General features: G+C 37.9%; 1 protein-coding gene and 1 pseudogene across 1 annotated transcript in view; one reads left to right on the top strand and one right to left on the bottom strand.

Annotated features, from left to right (window-relative positions):
* HSD17B4 (hydroxysteroid 17-beta dehydrogenase 4) overlaps nt 1-16,894 on the bottom strand; it is a 98,829-nt gene that overhangs the window by 78,502 nt on the left and 3,433 nt on the right. Inside the window, exon 2 of the mRNA XM_036280921.1 lies at nt 13,866-13,919. Within this exon, the coding sequence (XP_036136814.1) occupies nt 13,866-13,919 (54 nt within the window). The remainder of the gene's footprint in view (nt 1-13,865; nt 13,920-16,894) is intronic.
* Nucleotides 8,440-9,021, top strand: LOC118642893 (annotated as a pseudogene).

Below are 16,894 nucleotides of genomic sequence, written 5' to 3'. Positions count from 1 at the left end.
TTAAATATAGAGGAAGCAGCGGCAAAAATATTTAAACACAGGTTTGTCAGAAAATGTTTAATTTGACAATGATTTTGCTTTTAAAATAAGAAACAGAACACGATTCGATCCATTTTTAGCAAAAAGAAAGAAAAGAAGAAACCTAAAGATCACTTTAAGATTAAATACATAAATATGTACAACCAATGAACACAGACTAGTGCGGAGAAAGCAGGAGGGGATGAGAGTGGGGAGGAGGGGATCAATGGATGGAAAAGGGAGAACATCTGTAATACAACAATAAAGACTTTTTTAAATGAAAAAATATATATTTTCAAAAAAATAAAACGTAATCATAAGCAAAAAAAAAAAAAAAACCACAAAGATTAAACACACAATGACGTATGTTTATTTCTGGAATTTTTCCATTTAATAGTTTCAGACTGGTTGATTGCATGTAACTGAAACTGTGGAAAGTGGAACCATGAATAAGGAGGAACTAATGTACACTTAAAAATTTGTTAAGCCCTGGTCAGTATGGCTCAGCGGTTGGAGCGTCGGCCTGCGGTCCAGAGAGACTGGGTTCAGTTCCCACTAAGGGCACCTGCCTTGGTTGCAGTTTGTCCCCGGCCCTGGCTGGGTCGTGTGGGTGGCAGCCACTCGATGTGTCCCTTTCACGTCGATATTTCTCTCTCTCTCTCTTCCTCTCTCTCCCTCCCATTCTATCTGCACAAAAAAATGGAAAAATATCCTCAGGTAAGGATAAACATAAATAAGTAAGTAAGAAAGTAAATGAATGAATGAATGAATGATTTGTTAAGAGGGTAGACCTCATATTAAATGTTCTTACCACAGTTTAAAAAAAAAAGTTAAAAACACAATGTGAAATATCTTCTCTAGATCAAGGAAGCCACAGGAATGGTGATAAAGAACAAGCATGATTTTAAACTATTGGAGAAGCAACTTATAAATTTTATAAAATGTATATGCCATAATCTACAATGAAATAAATAAAACTGTTAAAAGGTCAATATTACATACAGAATTAATATATGTTCAGTCACTAATTTACACTATGACTCCATCTTTATACATTTAACTGAGTACACTTACCACATAACCAATTATATAAATATAAACATTAATTGAGCATGTACTATTTGCAAGGAAACTTACAGAGGACAGAGGAACACCTAGATGTACAAGAATAAAAACGGTACATCTTAAAGAGTTTATAGAATCCTGTAATGTACAGTAAACTTTAGCATAAAGTAAATAAAGGCCAACATAACTAAATAATAGGAACAGATAACAAAGCTAATTTACACAATAATTTAAGGCAAAATTTATGAAATAACATGCAAAAACTAATAAAAAGATACATGGATCAATGCCAGAATTTAAAAAACAAACAAACTAGGGACAAAACATTAATTTGCATTTTAAAAAGATCATTTTATACGGTTATTACATAGATTTTTAGGAATATAACAAAATATATTAAATAATAAATGGTATGGTGGCATACACTAAATTTTAAAGTCTTTTAATATTAGTTAATGATTACCACACCTGAAAAAAAGAACAACATATATTTTCTTCTGAAGAATGGCTCTTTTAAGTATGTTTTCAATGATTTTAGAGAATGAGGAAAGAAGAGAGAGACAGAGAAACACCAATGTGAGAGAAAAACATCCATCTGCTGCCTTCTGCACACCCCCTACTAGGGATCGAGCCAGCGTACCCCTGGCGTGTGCCCTGACCAGAAATCAAACCAGTGACCTCCTGGTGCATGGGACGACATTCAGCCAACTGAGCCACACTGGCCAGGTATGACTTTTTTTTTTTTGGACAGGAATGAGAGCTGCAAGTGGGATTGGGTAGTACAGATAATACAGTGAAAAAGCAAATGCCTAGCCACACTGAAAATTGGCTAAATCAGTGTGTTTTTATTTAACTTGTTTTTCAAAACGTGGACTGGGGTATATTTTTTTCTAACAATATAGTCTTATCAGTCTTTCTGTATGTAAAGGAATGCTGTGAACACACAAAATAATGGAAAGAGGCTTACGTTTTCCACAAGAGAGAAAAGAAAAGGGTAAGATTTAAGACTACATTCCTACTAATTGTTCATTTCCATGCAAATCACAAGGAAACAACCAGCAAAAAAATCAAGATTTTAAGACATTCAGCCAAAAGTCTTTTAAGACCCTTTTTAACTAAGCAAGGGAATATTCAAAAGCAAGCTGGCAAATGCAGTATTTAAGTGAAGACTTGTTCAATTGTGCAATCAAATACCACCCCCAAGTGGAAACCGGTCAAAGTGCAACCACACAGGTAAGCACTGAAGCCTGAATAAATAACTTAAGATCAATAATGTGCAGTGAAACAGTATCAGAATCCTGGAAATTTATTAAAGATAAGTCTCTATATTCAAGAGCATTACATTAACACTTTACTGCTTCAATTTACTCTAAGTAGTTCTTTCTTTTTGCAGTAGCTCAATGTGGGAAACTGTTCATACAGCAGTTTCCAATTGCTTTACTAAATTACCAAGAGTAATAATGTTATGATGTTTTCTATTTGAAAAGGGCTTTACAACTACCTTTACACATATTCTTGTTCACATAATTTATTCAACTTAAGGATCTGTAACCAAATGAGGTAAATCTATTGCCAATGATATATCTATAAACTATTTTCATTTCCAAAGCAAAATGATGCTTCCAATTCTACAAAACTGAAATAACTTTCATATGAACTGACATGTAAGATATCCTTTCTACTAGATAATCCAAGAAGTGTATAAAAAGATGAGATGGGTGCCCGGCCAGTGTGGCTCTGTGGTTGAGTGTAGACACATGCATCAAGAGGTCATCAGTTCGATTCCTGGTCAGAGCACATGCCCAGGATGTGGGCCCAATCCCCAGTGGGGGGCATGCAGGAGGAAATCAAATGATTTTCTCTCTCATCGATGTTTCTACCTCTCTCTCCCTCTCCCTTCCTCTCTCTCTAAAATCAATAAAGAAAAAAAAAATAGATGAGATGGGTATTATATTATAAATTTATTTATTTTTTGGATTATTTACCTTTATGTTTTTAAGAAAAGCAAACTCAAAAAGTCCCTTTTTACACCTGACCTAACCCAATCTCTCCCAAAGATAACTACTAGTAGCCATTCCATGGATGTCCTTCTAGACATTTCCATTATCTATGCTTGATGACTTTTCCGCATTATGATTAAGTTTTCTATCACGAACAACAAAGTTAAGAATAATTTCATCAGAACAGAGATGGCAGTGGAGTGAATGGAAGCTACAACCATCTCCCAGGACCAAACTGGAATGAAAACTAGAATAAAGACAAAACATGGGGGGAAACCAACTGAAGAGCAGCTGGAAGAAAGCCAGTACAACCAGGGACGGAGAGAGGATGCCAAATTGAACCTGGTAGGAACTGCAGAGGCATGTGAGGGCAGGAGCCCACAGACAGCAGTAGACAGCTGGATTAGTGGTGTGCACTTCTTGCTGAGAAAGTGGGGGTTTTAAAAGCACCAGATCAGCTAGATAGAGCCAATCACCTTGGGCTCCGGCAGAGGGAGAGTGGACTGGACTGGAACTGTGTGGAGAGAGTCCGGGGCTCCTGGCTCAGGAGAGAGTGGACAGCTGGATGGGATGAGTCTTGTACTAAATCACTCCCTCACAGCACAGGAGCCATTTTACTCAAAGAGCCCCTTCCCAGAGCCCAGGGGAGAAGCAATGGCCCCTCCCACACGAATTCAACACCACCAGGCCAGGCCAAAGAAATGCAGATTGAGGCTCTTTAACATTCAAAGCCTGATAGTGGAGCTAGTGACCCATCCCAAGGAAATCCTCTTACAGTGGAGGGATTTTTTTATTCAGCTGTGGGATACAAATCTAGGCTCATCAAATAACTGAGACTAATAGTGCCCAGGCAAAAAGCTAGAGGATAACTGAACCTCTACTTGGCTTGAAAATTTACCCAGAAAGTAAGACTTGACAGTGCTATTTAACATGGGTCCTCCCACACTCATCCAAACCCAGTAGAGGAAGCCACAACCAGCAGAACACCAACACCCACAGGAAAAATTTGGCTGGCTGCAAAACACACTGAGACAGCCAAAATGGTGAAACAAAGAAACAAATCCCAAATGAAAAAACAAGATAATTCTGCAAGATATAAGAAGGACAGTTCAAAGTAATAATCATGAGGAAGCTCAACAGCATGAGTAAAGATACAGAAACATTGAAAACCAACCAACTGGAAATGACGATTGACATAGCAGAAATAAAGAACACATAGGAAAGAATAACCAGCAGAGAACAGGAAGCGGAGGACGAGATCAATGAATTAGAAGACTGGGTAGAGCCCTGGCAAGTTTGGCTCAGCAGTTAGAGCTTCAGTCCACAGACCAATGAGTCACGGGTTCGACTGTGGCCAAGAGCACGTACCTCACTTGTGGTTCATACCTGGCTCTGGCTTGGGTCATGCAGAAGGCAACCAGTCGATGTGGCTCTCTCACATCGATGTTTCTCTCTCTCTCTCCCTCACTCTTACTCTATCTGAAGATAAATGGAAGAATATCCTCAGGTAAGGATTTAAAAAAAAGAAGAAGAAGACAGGGTAGAAAAAAATCACCCAATCAGAAAACAAAAAGAAAAAAAATTAAAAAAACAGGAAGACAGTCTAAGAGAACTATGGGACAACATGAAATGTAACAACATCTGCATAACAGGTATGCCAGAAGAACAAGAAAATAAGCAAGGGTTAGAGAATATATTTGAAGAAATAGTGACAGAAAACTTCCCTGTCTTGGTGAAGGAAAAGACATACAAGTCCAAGAAGCACAGAGAGTCCCAATTAAGAAGAACCCAAAAAGGCCCACACCAAGACACATAGTAATTAAAATGCCAAAAATGAAAGACAAAGAGAGAGAATCCTAAAAAGGCAGCAAGAGATAAGCAACAGGTTACCTACAAAAGAACCCCCATAAAGCTATCAGTTGACTTCTCAACAGAAACATTGCAGGCCAGAAGGGAATGGCATGAAGTAATCAAGATATTAAAAAACAAGGATCTGAACCCAAGACTACACTATCCATGAAGGCTATCATTCAAAATAGAAGGTGAAATAAAGAGCATCCCAGACAAAAAAAAAAAAAAAAATAAGGCAAAGAGACTATATTACTACCAAACCAGCACTCCAAGAAATGTTAAAAGGACTGTTGTAATAAGCAGAAGAAATAGGAACAAAAACATAACATTAATCAACAAAAATGGCAATAAATATATACATATCAATAATAACCTTAAATGTAATAATACTGTAATAATAATGTAAATAGATTAACTGCTCCAATCAAAAGGCACAGAGTAGATGAATGGATAAGAAAGCATGACTCATATATATATACTGTTTACAAGAGACCCACCTCACAACAAAAGACAAATAGGTTGAAAATGAAGGGATGGAAAAAAACTTTCCAAGCAAACGAAAAGGAAAAAAAAAGCTGGGGTAGTAGTACTCATATCTGATAAAATATACTTCAAAATGAAGGCCATAACTAGATACAAAGGAGGCTACTACATAATATCAAAAGGATCTATCCAACAGGAGGATATAACATTGGTGTGTGTGTGTGTGTGTGTGCACCTAACATAGGAGCACCAACATACATTTAAAAATTTTTGGAGAGCCCAGCCAGTGTAGATCAGTGGTTGAGCATTGACCCATGCACCAAGAGGTCACTGGTTTGATTCACAGTCAGGGCACATGACCAATTCTGGGCCAAATCCCCAGTGGGGGGCATGTAGGAGGCAGCCAATCGATGTTCTCTCTCATCAATGTTTCTATCTCTCCCTCTCCTTTCTCCTCTCTAAAAAAAAATCAATAAAGAAAAAAATACTAAAAAAAAAAAAAAAAAAGACTTCTGGAGGACTTCAAAGGAGAAATCAACAGCAATACTATCACAGCAGGGGATTTCAACACCCACTGACATCACTAGATAGATCCTCTAGAAAAATAATAAATAAGGAAACAGAGACTCTAAATGATGCACTAGATCAAATGAATTTAACAGATATCTAAAGAGAATTATACTTCAAAACTGCAGAATTCATATTCTTCTCAAGTGCACATGGGACATTCTCAAAGACAGACCACATGTTAGGACACAAACTAAGTCTCTACAAGTTCAAGAAGACTGAAATCATATCAAGAATCTTCTCAGATCACAATGGCATGAAACTAGAAATCAATTACAACAAAAACATTCAAACACATGGAGGCTAAATAGCATGTTATTATACAATGAATGGGTTACGTAGGCAATCAAGGAAAAAATTAAAAACTTCCTGGAAACCAATAAAAATGAACATACAACAACACAAAATCTATGGGATGCAGCAAAAGCAGTCCTGAAAGGGAAGTTCATAGCACTAAAGGCCTACCTCAAGAAACAAGAAAAATTTCTAATTGACTTTCTAACCTCACAACTTAAAGATCTAGAGAATAAACAAAAATAAAAACCCAGAGCAATGGTGTTACCTCAAAAAATTAAAAACTGAACTGCCATTTGACCCAATGATCCCACTTCTAGGAATATACCTTAAGAAGTCTGAAACACCAACCAGAAAGAATATATGTACCCCCATGTTCATAGCAGCACTATTTACAATAGCTAAGATCTGGAAACAGCAATAGGGTCCATCAGTAGACGAATGGATAAAAAAGCTGTGGTACATATACACAGTGGAGTACTATGCTGCTGTAAGAAAGAAAGATCTCTTATCCTTTGAGACAACATGGAGGGACCTGGAGAGTATTATCCTAAGCAAAACAAGCCCAGCAGAGAAAGACAAATATTACATGATCTCACTTATTTGTGGAATATAATGAACATAACAGTCTGAGGAACGGGGTAGTCCCAGAGACGGGGAAGTGGGGTACAGACTGACAATCCCCAGAAGACGGGGAGGGGGGGGGGGAGATAAACCACAGAACTTATATGCATGTATGCATGAACAATGGACATGGACAACAAAGCTGTGAACAGGGCGGGAAGGGAGGGGAGAGGGGTATCAGTGGGGGAAAAAGGAGAAACATCTGTAACAAAAATTAATTAATTAATTTAAAAATAAAACCAGAGCAAGTAGAAGGAAAGTAATGGTAAAGGTCAGAGCAGAAATAAACAACATAGAAACTATAAAACAATTCAAAAGATCAATAAAACAAAGAGCTGGTTCTTTGAAAAGATAAACAAGATTGATGGACCCTTCGCCAGACTCACCAAAAAAACAAAAAGAGAGGACCCAAATAAACAAAATCTGACACAAAAGAGGAGAAGTAACAACTGACACCACAGAAATACAAAGGATCATTAAAAAATACCATAAACGCCCTGGCGGGTTTGGCCCAGCAGTTAGAGCATCAGCCTATGGTCCAGAGAGACTCAGGTTCAGTTCCCACTAAGGGCACGTACCTCGATTGCAGTTTGTCCCTGGCCCTGATTGGGTCATGCGGGAGGCAGCCACTCGATGTGTCACTTTCATATTGATGTTTCTCTCTCACTCTCTCTTCCTCTCTCTCCCTCCCACTCTATCTGAACAAAAGATGGAGGAATGTCCTCGGGTGAGGATAAAAAAAACATGAACAATTATATGCCAAAAAACTGGACAATCTAGGTGAAATGGACAAATTTCTAGAAACACAAAGTCTCCCAAAACTGAACTGGGAAGAGATAGAAAACTTGAACAGACCGATACCAACAAAGGAAATTGAATATGTAACCAAGAAACTCCCAGCAAACAAAAGCCCAGGCCCGGATGGCTTCATGGGGGAGTTTTACCAAATATTCAAAGAAGAACTAACACCCACTTTCCTCAAACTATTCAAAAAAATCTAAGAAAGACTTCCAAACTCATTTTATGAGGCCAGTATAATTCTAATTCCAAAACCAGATAAAGACACTACAAAGAAAGAAAATTACAGACCAATATCCCTGATGAACATAGATGCCAAAATCCTTAACAAAATATTAGCCAATCAGATCCAGCAATACATCAAAAAAATTAATCACCATGACAAGTGGGATTCATTCCAGGGATGCAAGGCTGGGATAATAGTCGCAAATCAATAAATGTGATACACCACATAAACAAAATGAAAGATAAAAACTGTATGATCACATCAATAGATGCTAAAAAAGCATATGACAAAATCCAGCACCCATGTCTAATAAAAACGCTCAGGAATGTGGGAATAGAGGGATCTCGACATAATTTGGCCATATATGAAAAACCTACAGCTCACATCATACTCAATGGCAAAAACTAAAAGCATTTCCCTTACGAAGAGAAGAAGATAGAGATGCCCACTTTTGCTGCTCTTATTTAACATAGAACTGAAATCAATGGCAAGAAACCTTAATGCAGCGTGGACATGGGGAAACAAAAGAAAACAAGGAAGTATGCGGCCATTGAAGCAAATGCTTAGTCTCAGAGATCAGAGGCTTAAAGATAAGGATAGACTAAAACCTAAAAAGAAACATCCCAGTGCACTCAAAGAAAGAGAAGTCCCCCAACACCCCTCCTGCTTATTCTTCCAATAAAACACACAGCTGGGCCCACCTTACCACATCCTAGCTGTTACCAACTTTATCAACTTTTCCATTAAGGCCAAACTGGATTAAGTGCAATCAATGACAGACTGCCCCTATGCCAAGTGTATTCCTTGCTGATTACACTATAACTGACTGTGTAATGGCTGAAATTGAGAAATTGGGGCAGAAGTATAGAGTGGCTCTAAGGATCGCCAAGGATCCAAGATTTGAACAAAGGAACCTATGCAGATGGCTGCTTAGTACAGAGGGTAATTCAGCACAAGTGTTACATTGTAGCCACAGTTGATTGGGACCTTAAATGAAAAATCAGGAAGATCCCTGGAGTTTCCATCATGTATATTTCTAACCATAGGTACAACACTGAGTGGATGCCAGATGATTATGGAGCCCCTCGGTTCTAATACTTAATGACAAAGTTCCTCTGCTTTCCTTCAACCAGCTTTCTCTGTTGCCAGTTTAGTAAACATGCTACAGTAGCATGAGTTATTGCTCCACTTAACATCATTTGCTCTGTTACCAGTTGAGTATGGTTAAATACACTCAGTTTTGTTTTGTTTTTAATTCTCACTCATGGATACTTTTTCATTCATCTTCACATAGAGTGGGAGAAAGGGAGGGTGAAAGAGAGAGAGAGGGGGGGGGAGAGACAGAGAGAGAGATCGAAATGAGGGACACATTGATTGGCTGCTTCCCGCACGACCACTACCAGAATGAGGGGCTGAACTGCAACCGAGGTATGTCACCTTGACCGGAATCAGAGAAAGGAAGTAAGAAAAAAATAGAACATTGATGGGCTGCCTCCTGCATACTCTGACCGGGAACTGAGCTGGGACCTCTCAATCCACGGAACAGCACTCGATCCACTGAGCCACACTGGCCCGGCACCACTCTATTTCTTAAGGTCTTACTTCTTACTGGCCTCTGAGCTAGTCACAGATTTTTCTGATTAATCACTTTTCCACAAACAAGACACTCTAATGTCATAACATCCTAGGTTTGTTTATTCCTCTTTACTGTATTTTGCTTACTCAGGTGAAAAAAAATGCTTAGCAGAACTAAAATTAACAGGAGAAATGTTAGCCCATGTGATGAAATCTAGAAACAGGGTATCGCATAAAGTAGAGGGTAGTGGTGGTTAGGAAAGAGCACAACCCATTCGTGGCCTAGAAAGTTTACAGGTAGGTCACAGAGAAACGCGGTAGAAATCAACAACCAAAAGTTTCACATAGCTTGACCTCTCCCCTAAACTAAACTACATCAGCTAAGTTAGGCAAATATTTTTCCAAGAGTCAAAGTTTCTACCTTCTTGGACTTGCACCAGCACCTGCTGCAATACCATCTCTAAGGCAATGACAAAATAAATAAACACACTACCCCTGTTATCCTGTTCTTAGGACTCAAAAACTCCTAATCAGAATTTAACAAAGGTCGCAAATAAAAGAAAATATGTACTCACAAAAACAAACTGCTGTAAACTTTTCATAAAACAAATTTATAACCTAAAACTATAGCTTAGTCACAGCAACAAAGAAAAACAGAAATTTATTAAACCGATCTCAAAGACACACTAGCTCCTGCCCTCCAAAAATACCTATCAAGAAGAAAAAATAAAAGGGATCCAAATTGGAAAGGAGGAAGTGAAACTGTCATTATTTGCAGATGACATGATACTATACGTAGAAAACCCCAAAGACTCCATCAAAAATTTATTAGACTTAATAAATGAATTTGGAAAAGTAGCAGTATACAAAATTAACATCAAGAAATTGATGGCATTCTTATACACCAATGATGAACTCACAGAAAAAGAAACTAAGAAAACAATCCCATTTACCATTGCAGCAAAAAAATTAAGATACCTAAGAATAAACTTAACCAAAGAAATAAAGGACCTATTCACAGAAAACTACAGGACATTGAAAAAAGAAATAGAGGAAGATATAAAAAAGTGGAAGCACATACCCTGTTCATGGATCGGAAGAATTAACATCATTAAAATGTCCATATTACCTAAAGCAATCTATAGATTCAATGCAATCCCCATCAAAATACCAACGGCATACTTCACAGAATTAGAACAAATACTTCAAAAGTTCATATGGAACCAAAAAAGACCTCAAATAGCCACAGCAATCTTGAAAAAGAACAACAAAGTTGGAGGGATCACATTACCAGATTTCAGGTTATACTACAAAGCCACCGTAATCAAAACAGCCTGGTACTGGCACAAGAACAGGCATATAGATCAGTGGAACAGAACAGAGAACCCAGAAATGGACCCAAGGCAATATGCTCAATTAATATTTGACAAAGGTGGCAAGAGCAGACAGTGGAGTAAGGACAGCCTCTTTAATAAATGGTGTTGGGAAAATTGGACGGCTACATGCAGAAAAATTAAACTAGACCATCAACTTACACCCTACACAAGAATAAACTCAAAATAGATAAAAGACTTAAATGTGACTCATGAATCCATAAAAATCCTAGAAGAAACTGTAGGCAATAAATTTCAGACATCAGACTCAGCAAAATTTTCACTGATACATCAGCTAAGGCAATAGAAACAAAGGAGAAAATGAACACATGGGACTACATCAAACTCAAAAGCTTCTGCAGAGCAAAAGATACAATCATCAAAACAAAAAGGCTACCCACTGTATGGGAAAGCATAACTGCCAATGATATATTAAATAAGGGGTTAATTTCCAATATATATAGAGTGCTCATACAACTCAACGAAAGGAAGACAAAGAACCCAATTAAAAAATGGGCAGAGGAACTAAATAGACACCTCTCCAAACAGGACATACAAATGGCTAAGAGACATATGAAGAAATGCTCAACATCACTAATCATCAGAGAGATGCAAATTAAAACAATGAGGTATCACCTCACATCTGTCAGAATGGCTGTCATCAACAAATCATCAAACAACAAGTGTTGGCGAGGGTGTGGAGAAAAGGGGACTCTAGTACACTGCTGGTGGGAATGCAGACTGGTGCACCCACTATGGAAAACAATATGGTGTTACCTGAGAAAATTAAAAATTTAACTTCCATTTGACCCAGTGATCCCACTTCTAGGAATATACCCTAAGAAGCCTGAAACACCAATCCGAAAGAATATATGTACCCCCATGTTTGTAGCAGCACTATTTACAATAGCTAACATCTGGAAACAGCCCAAGTGTCCATCAGTAGACGAATGGATAAAAAAACAGTGGTATATATACACAATGGAGTACTACACAGCTGTAAGAAAGAAAGATTCTTATCCTTTGAGACTACATGGAGGGACCTGGAAAGTATCATCCTAAGTGAAACAAGCCAAACAGAGAAAGACAAGTCTCATACGATCTCACTTATTTGTGGAATATAATGAGCATAACAGTCTGAGGAATGGGGTAGTCCCAGAGATGTGGAAGTGGAGTACAGACTGACAATCTGCAGAAGAGGGAGTGGTGGGGGAGAGATAAACCACAGAACTCATATGCATGTATGCATGAACAATGGACATGGACAACAAAGCTGGACAGGGCGGGGGGGGGGCGGATCAGTGGGGGAAAAAGGAGAAACATCTGTAACAAAAATTAATTTAAAAAAAAAACTTTTTTAACATAAAGAAATGACACACACACACACACACACACACACACAAATACCTGTCAAACAATAAAAGAACCAATAAAAAAAGTACCTTCTTTGCCCAAAGCAATATTCTAGGTCCGTTAGAACTTACAGAAGATAAAACCTGGACCTTGAATTTACAGAATTGAGTGGAAAAGAGGAGAGAGGAAAATAAATAAAAAGTTATAAGGAAAAAATATTAATAAATAAACTGCAATATTAAGAAAATAAAGAAAAAACAGTAACATGTAGTTAGGCCATGACATGAAATATTCTTAGGAAAATCTGGCAAAAAGGACCTTATACAACAATGTCAAAATGTGTCCTGGCTACAAGAAGCAGATGGGATTAACAGACATGGGCTATGATCTTAAACAAGAAACACCCAGTTTCCATGTCCTTTTCATACAAGTAAGTTACACATCCCCACTGAGGGAGAAGAATATATTTAATGTCCTGCTTAGGTCTTCTTTGTGTAGAAAATCTGATTACTTGCTTACTCATTTCTTATGTCTCCATAAACAATTTAGGGGAAATTTGTCTCTATGTATTCTCTAATAAGATGTAGGAAAACTGGGATTGGAAAGTCACTGCGTGCCAACAATTTTATCCCAGAAAAAATACTGATACATATTGGGCCACAACATCTACCCTACCTACCTACCCTGCACCAAGCACTCAGTCAGTTATTCCTCACAAAGACTTGGCGATAGACCAACCTGCTCCTGTGTCCACACCAGCGACCAAGTATATCAGCCCAATGCAAACTATTTAGGTTAGGAAAACCTCCCACCTTTGAGATTCTTCAATGCAGCACCTCCCAACTCACCCCTAATAATAAAACTCAAGCAACTACCCTTTCAATTAAAAATTTTTTAAATTGTAAAAAAGCTTCCATTTGAAAAATTTTGATTAAAAAGATTTTTTAAAAAAAAACACACTTTCGATTCCCTGACTCTAAACTTCCAGTTCTCAAAATGCATTTATTTTTTTACTCTTAGCAATATATTTACACTTAAGAGATTTATTTTGCATGAGCCTTCTATCTTAAAAAATTATAGACCACAATATACCAAATGCAATCATTTCCTTTTGTACAATGAATGACATCCAATCTTTATCAATTTTGGTAAGTTACAAATTCGGTAAAAGCAGTTTAATTTTTTTTCTTTGTTTATTTTTATTTATTTATTTATTTATTTATTTATTTATTTATTTATTTATTTATTTTAGAGAAAGAGGAAGGGAGAGGGAGAGAGAGATAGAAACATCGATGAGAGAGACCATCAATTGGCTGCTTCCTGCATGCCCCCCACTGGGGATCAGGCCCACAACCTGGGCATGTGCCCTGACCAAGAATCAAACCAGAGACCTCTTGGTGCATGGGTCAATGCTCAAACACTAAGCCACACCAGCCGGGCAAAAGTTTACTTTAATAAATAACTTATAATATCAGCCTCAAGGAGCAGGGAAGATTTTTACTGGCAGAAGAAAAAATTAGTAATGAAATTTGACCTTGACAAATTATTTGATGTAAAGACAAACACGGCTGGCTTGTGAAGACTGGAGTATTTTAGCTACCAGCTACTGATTAAAAACGAAAAGAAGTATCAACTTACCAACAACTGATGCACCTCTTTCTGCAAAAGCCAGAGCGTAGGTTCGGCCCAGTCCTAATGAAAAACAAAATAATCAGAAAGTTGAGCAAATGTTAGCATAATTTTTTTGGTCCACTCAACCCAATCAACTCAAGTAACTGGTGAGCAATTAATTAAATGTCTTCATTAGTTCTCTCAACCTCTTCTACTTACAGAAGTTAGAAAGCTTAAAACTGTATTTTCTACCTATTCTACCTATGATTTCCTACCATTCTACCAGCTGCTAGGATGCCAGATGTGAAATGAATTCCACTATTAAATGCATTTGCATGAAATCTGGAAAATAGAAATGAAGCAGAAGCCACCTCATTGTGACTTCTAGCTGTTGCTGCTGGTTAAGAAGCAGATTTCTTGAAGCTTCTTCCTACGTGTTAAGAAACAGTGAATGTAGTGCCAACTTCTTGATCTAGCTCCCTAAATCTGGATGGCAGCTTTCATTTTCTACATGCCTATCCAATGACTATTTGGGCTGGTTATGGTAGTTTAGTTTATTTTTTATACGAACTATTTTTTTTTCAGAGAGAGCAAGGGAGAGGGAGATAGAAATATCGATGAGAGAGAGCACCGATTGGCCGCCTCCTGCATGCCCCCCACTGGGGATTGGGCCCACAACCTGGGCATGTACCCTGACTGGGAATCGAACAGGTGCATGGATCGATGCTAAACCATTGAACCACACCAGCTGGGCTGGCTGTGGCAGTTTAAATGGCAGCCTTGAAGGTTGTGGCTCCTAATGGACCAGTTCCGTATTGTTCTACAAAGCATTCTAAGAGGAACTACTAAAAATACAAATGGCTAAGTTAAATCCCTTCCTGCTTCAAATAGCTAGTGATTTCTATATTCTGTACTGGACTTTGATAACACAATCACCAAACATATATTTAATTCTTTTTTTTTTTTTAATTTTTAAAATTTATCTCTTTTGTTCAAAGTATTACAAATGTCCCCTCTTTTCCCCATTGACACCCTCCTCCCTGTTCCTACCCTCCTCCTACCTTCCCCACACTATTGTCTGTGTCCATCGGTAATGTATACATGAATATAAATTATTTGGTTTATTTCTTTTTGTTCTTGTTTTTTAAGGAAGATGCTTACATCACTAAATTTAATACATTTTTATAATGTAAATACTTAAAAAACACAAATTTCTCTAAAGCGCTATCAGTTTTTACTTTATGTAACTTGAACTGGTATTACTAGGTGAATACATATTTAGGACTTCTATGTCTCTTGATGAATGGAAACTTTTTTCCCCAGATAATATTTCTTTTTTTTTTTAACTTATCTTTATTGTTAAATGTATTACACATGTCCCCCTTTTTTTTCCCATTGACCCCCTCCTCCCCAATCCCGCCCCCCTCCTGCCTTCCCCACACTATTGTCTGTCTCCACTGGTTATGCATATATACATAGAAGTTATTTGGTTTATCTTATCCCACCTTCCCTCCCCCCTTACCTTTCAGGTTCATCAGTTAAACAACCAATTTGTCTCATACAACTTGAACAAAAAGAAAACAAAGAATTCAATTTAAAAATGAGCAGAGGAGCTAAATAGACACCTCTCTAAACAGGACATACAAATGGCTAAGAGACATATGAAAAATGCTCAATGTCACTAATCATCAGAGAGATGCAAATTAAAACAACTATGAGGTATTACCTCACACCTGCCAGAATGGCCGCCATCAACAAATCATCAAACAACAGGGGCTGACGAGGGTATGGAGAAAAGGGGACTCTAGTACACTGCTGGTGGGAATGCAGACTGGTGCAGCCACTATGGTAATCAAAAAATTAAAAATGGAACTGCCCTTGTGGGTAGAAGTGGGTCCAGTGATCCCACTTCTAGAAATATATCCTAAGAAGCCTGAAACACCAATCAAAAAGAATGTATGTACCCCTATGTTCAAGAAGCACTATTTACAATAGCTAAGATATGGAAACAACCCAAGTGCCCATCAATAAATGAATGGATAAAAAAGCCGTGGTATATATACACAAAGGAATACTATGCAGCTGTAAAAAAAAAAAAAAAAGATCTCTTATCCTTTGAGTCAACATGGAGGGACCTGGAGAGTATTATCCTACATGAATCAAGCCAATCAGAGAAAGACAAATATCACATGATCTCACTTATTTGTGGAATATAATGAACAAAACAAGCTGATGAACAAAATAGACCCAGAGGCACAGAAGTAGGGCACAGACTGACAAACCTCAGAAGAGGGGAGTGGGGGGGGGGACGGAAAGATAAACCACAGAACTTATATGCATGTACGCTTAACCATGGACATATGCTGGGGCAGGGGGAGGGCACAGGATTGGGAGGAAGGTGTCAACAGGGGGAAAAGGAGAAACATCTGTAACTAACTAAATAAATAAAATAAGAAAAAACCAATTCATACCTTTTAATTCCTTCATCTTTTTCACCCACCTCCCAGCCCCCACCCATCTGGCAAGCAACAAAAAGTTCTCTGTATCTATGAGTCTGTTTCTGTTTTGCTTGCTCATTTTGCTTGTAGATTCGATTGTTGGCAGATACGTATTAATTGCCACTTTATTGTTCACATTTTCATTCTTCTCCTTCAACAAGACCCTTCAAGATTTCATATAGTACTGGTTTGGTGGTGACGAACTCCTTTGACTTTTTCTTGTCTGGGATACTCTTGATATGTTCATTGATTCTAAATGATAGCTTTGCAGGATCTTAGTTGTAAGTTGTTGTTTTGCATCACCTTGAATATCTCTTGCCACTCCTTTCTAGCCTGCAAAGTTTCTTGTGAGAAACCAGCTGACAGTCTTATGGGAGCTCCTTTGTAAGTAATGAACTGCTTTTCTCTGCTGCTTTTAACATTCTTTGTCTTTACCCTTTGGCATTTTGATGATGATGTGTCTTGGTGTGGACCTCTTTGTGTTGGTTCATCTTGTTTGGGACTCTATGCTTCCTGAACTTGTATGTCTGTTTCCTCCACCAAGTTAGGGAACTTTTC

Source organism: Molossus molossus, unplaced genomic scaffold (genome assembly GCF_014108415.1).
Source record: "Molossus molossus isolate mMolMol1 unplaced genomic scaffold, mMolMol1.p scaffold_m16_p_3, whole genome shotgun sequence".
In the NCBI taxonomy this organism is placed as follows: Eukaryota; Metazoa; Chordata; class Mammalia; order Chiroptera; family Molossidae; genus Molossus; species Molossus molossus.
This window is presented reverse-complemented; position numbering and strand designations above follow the sequence as displayed.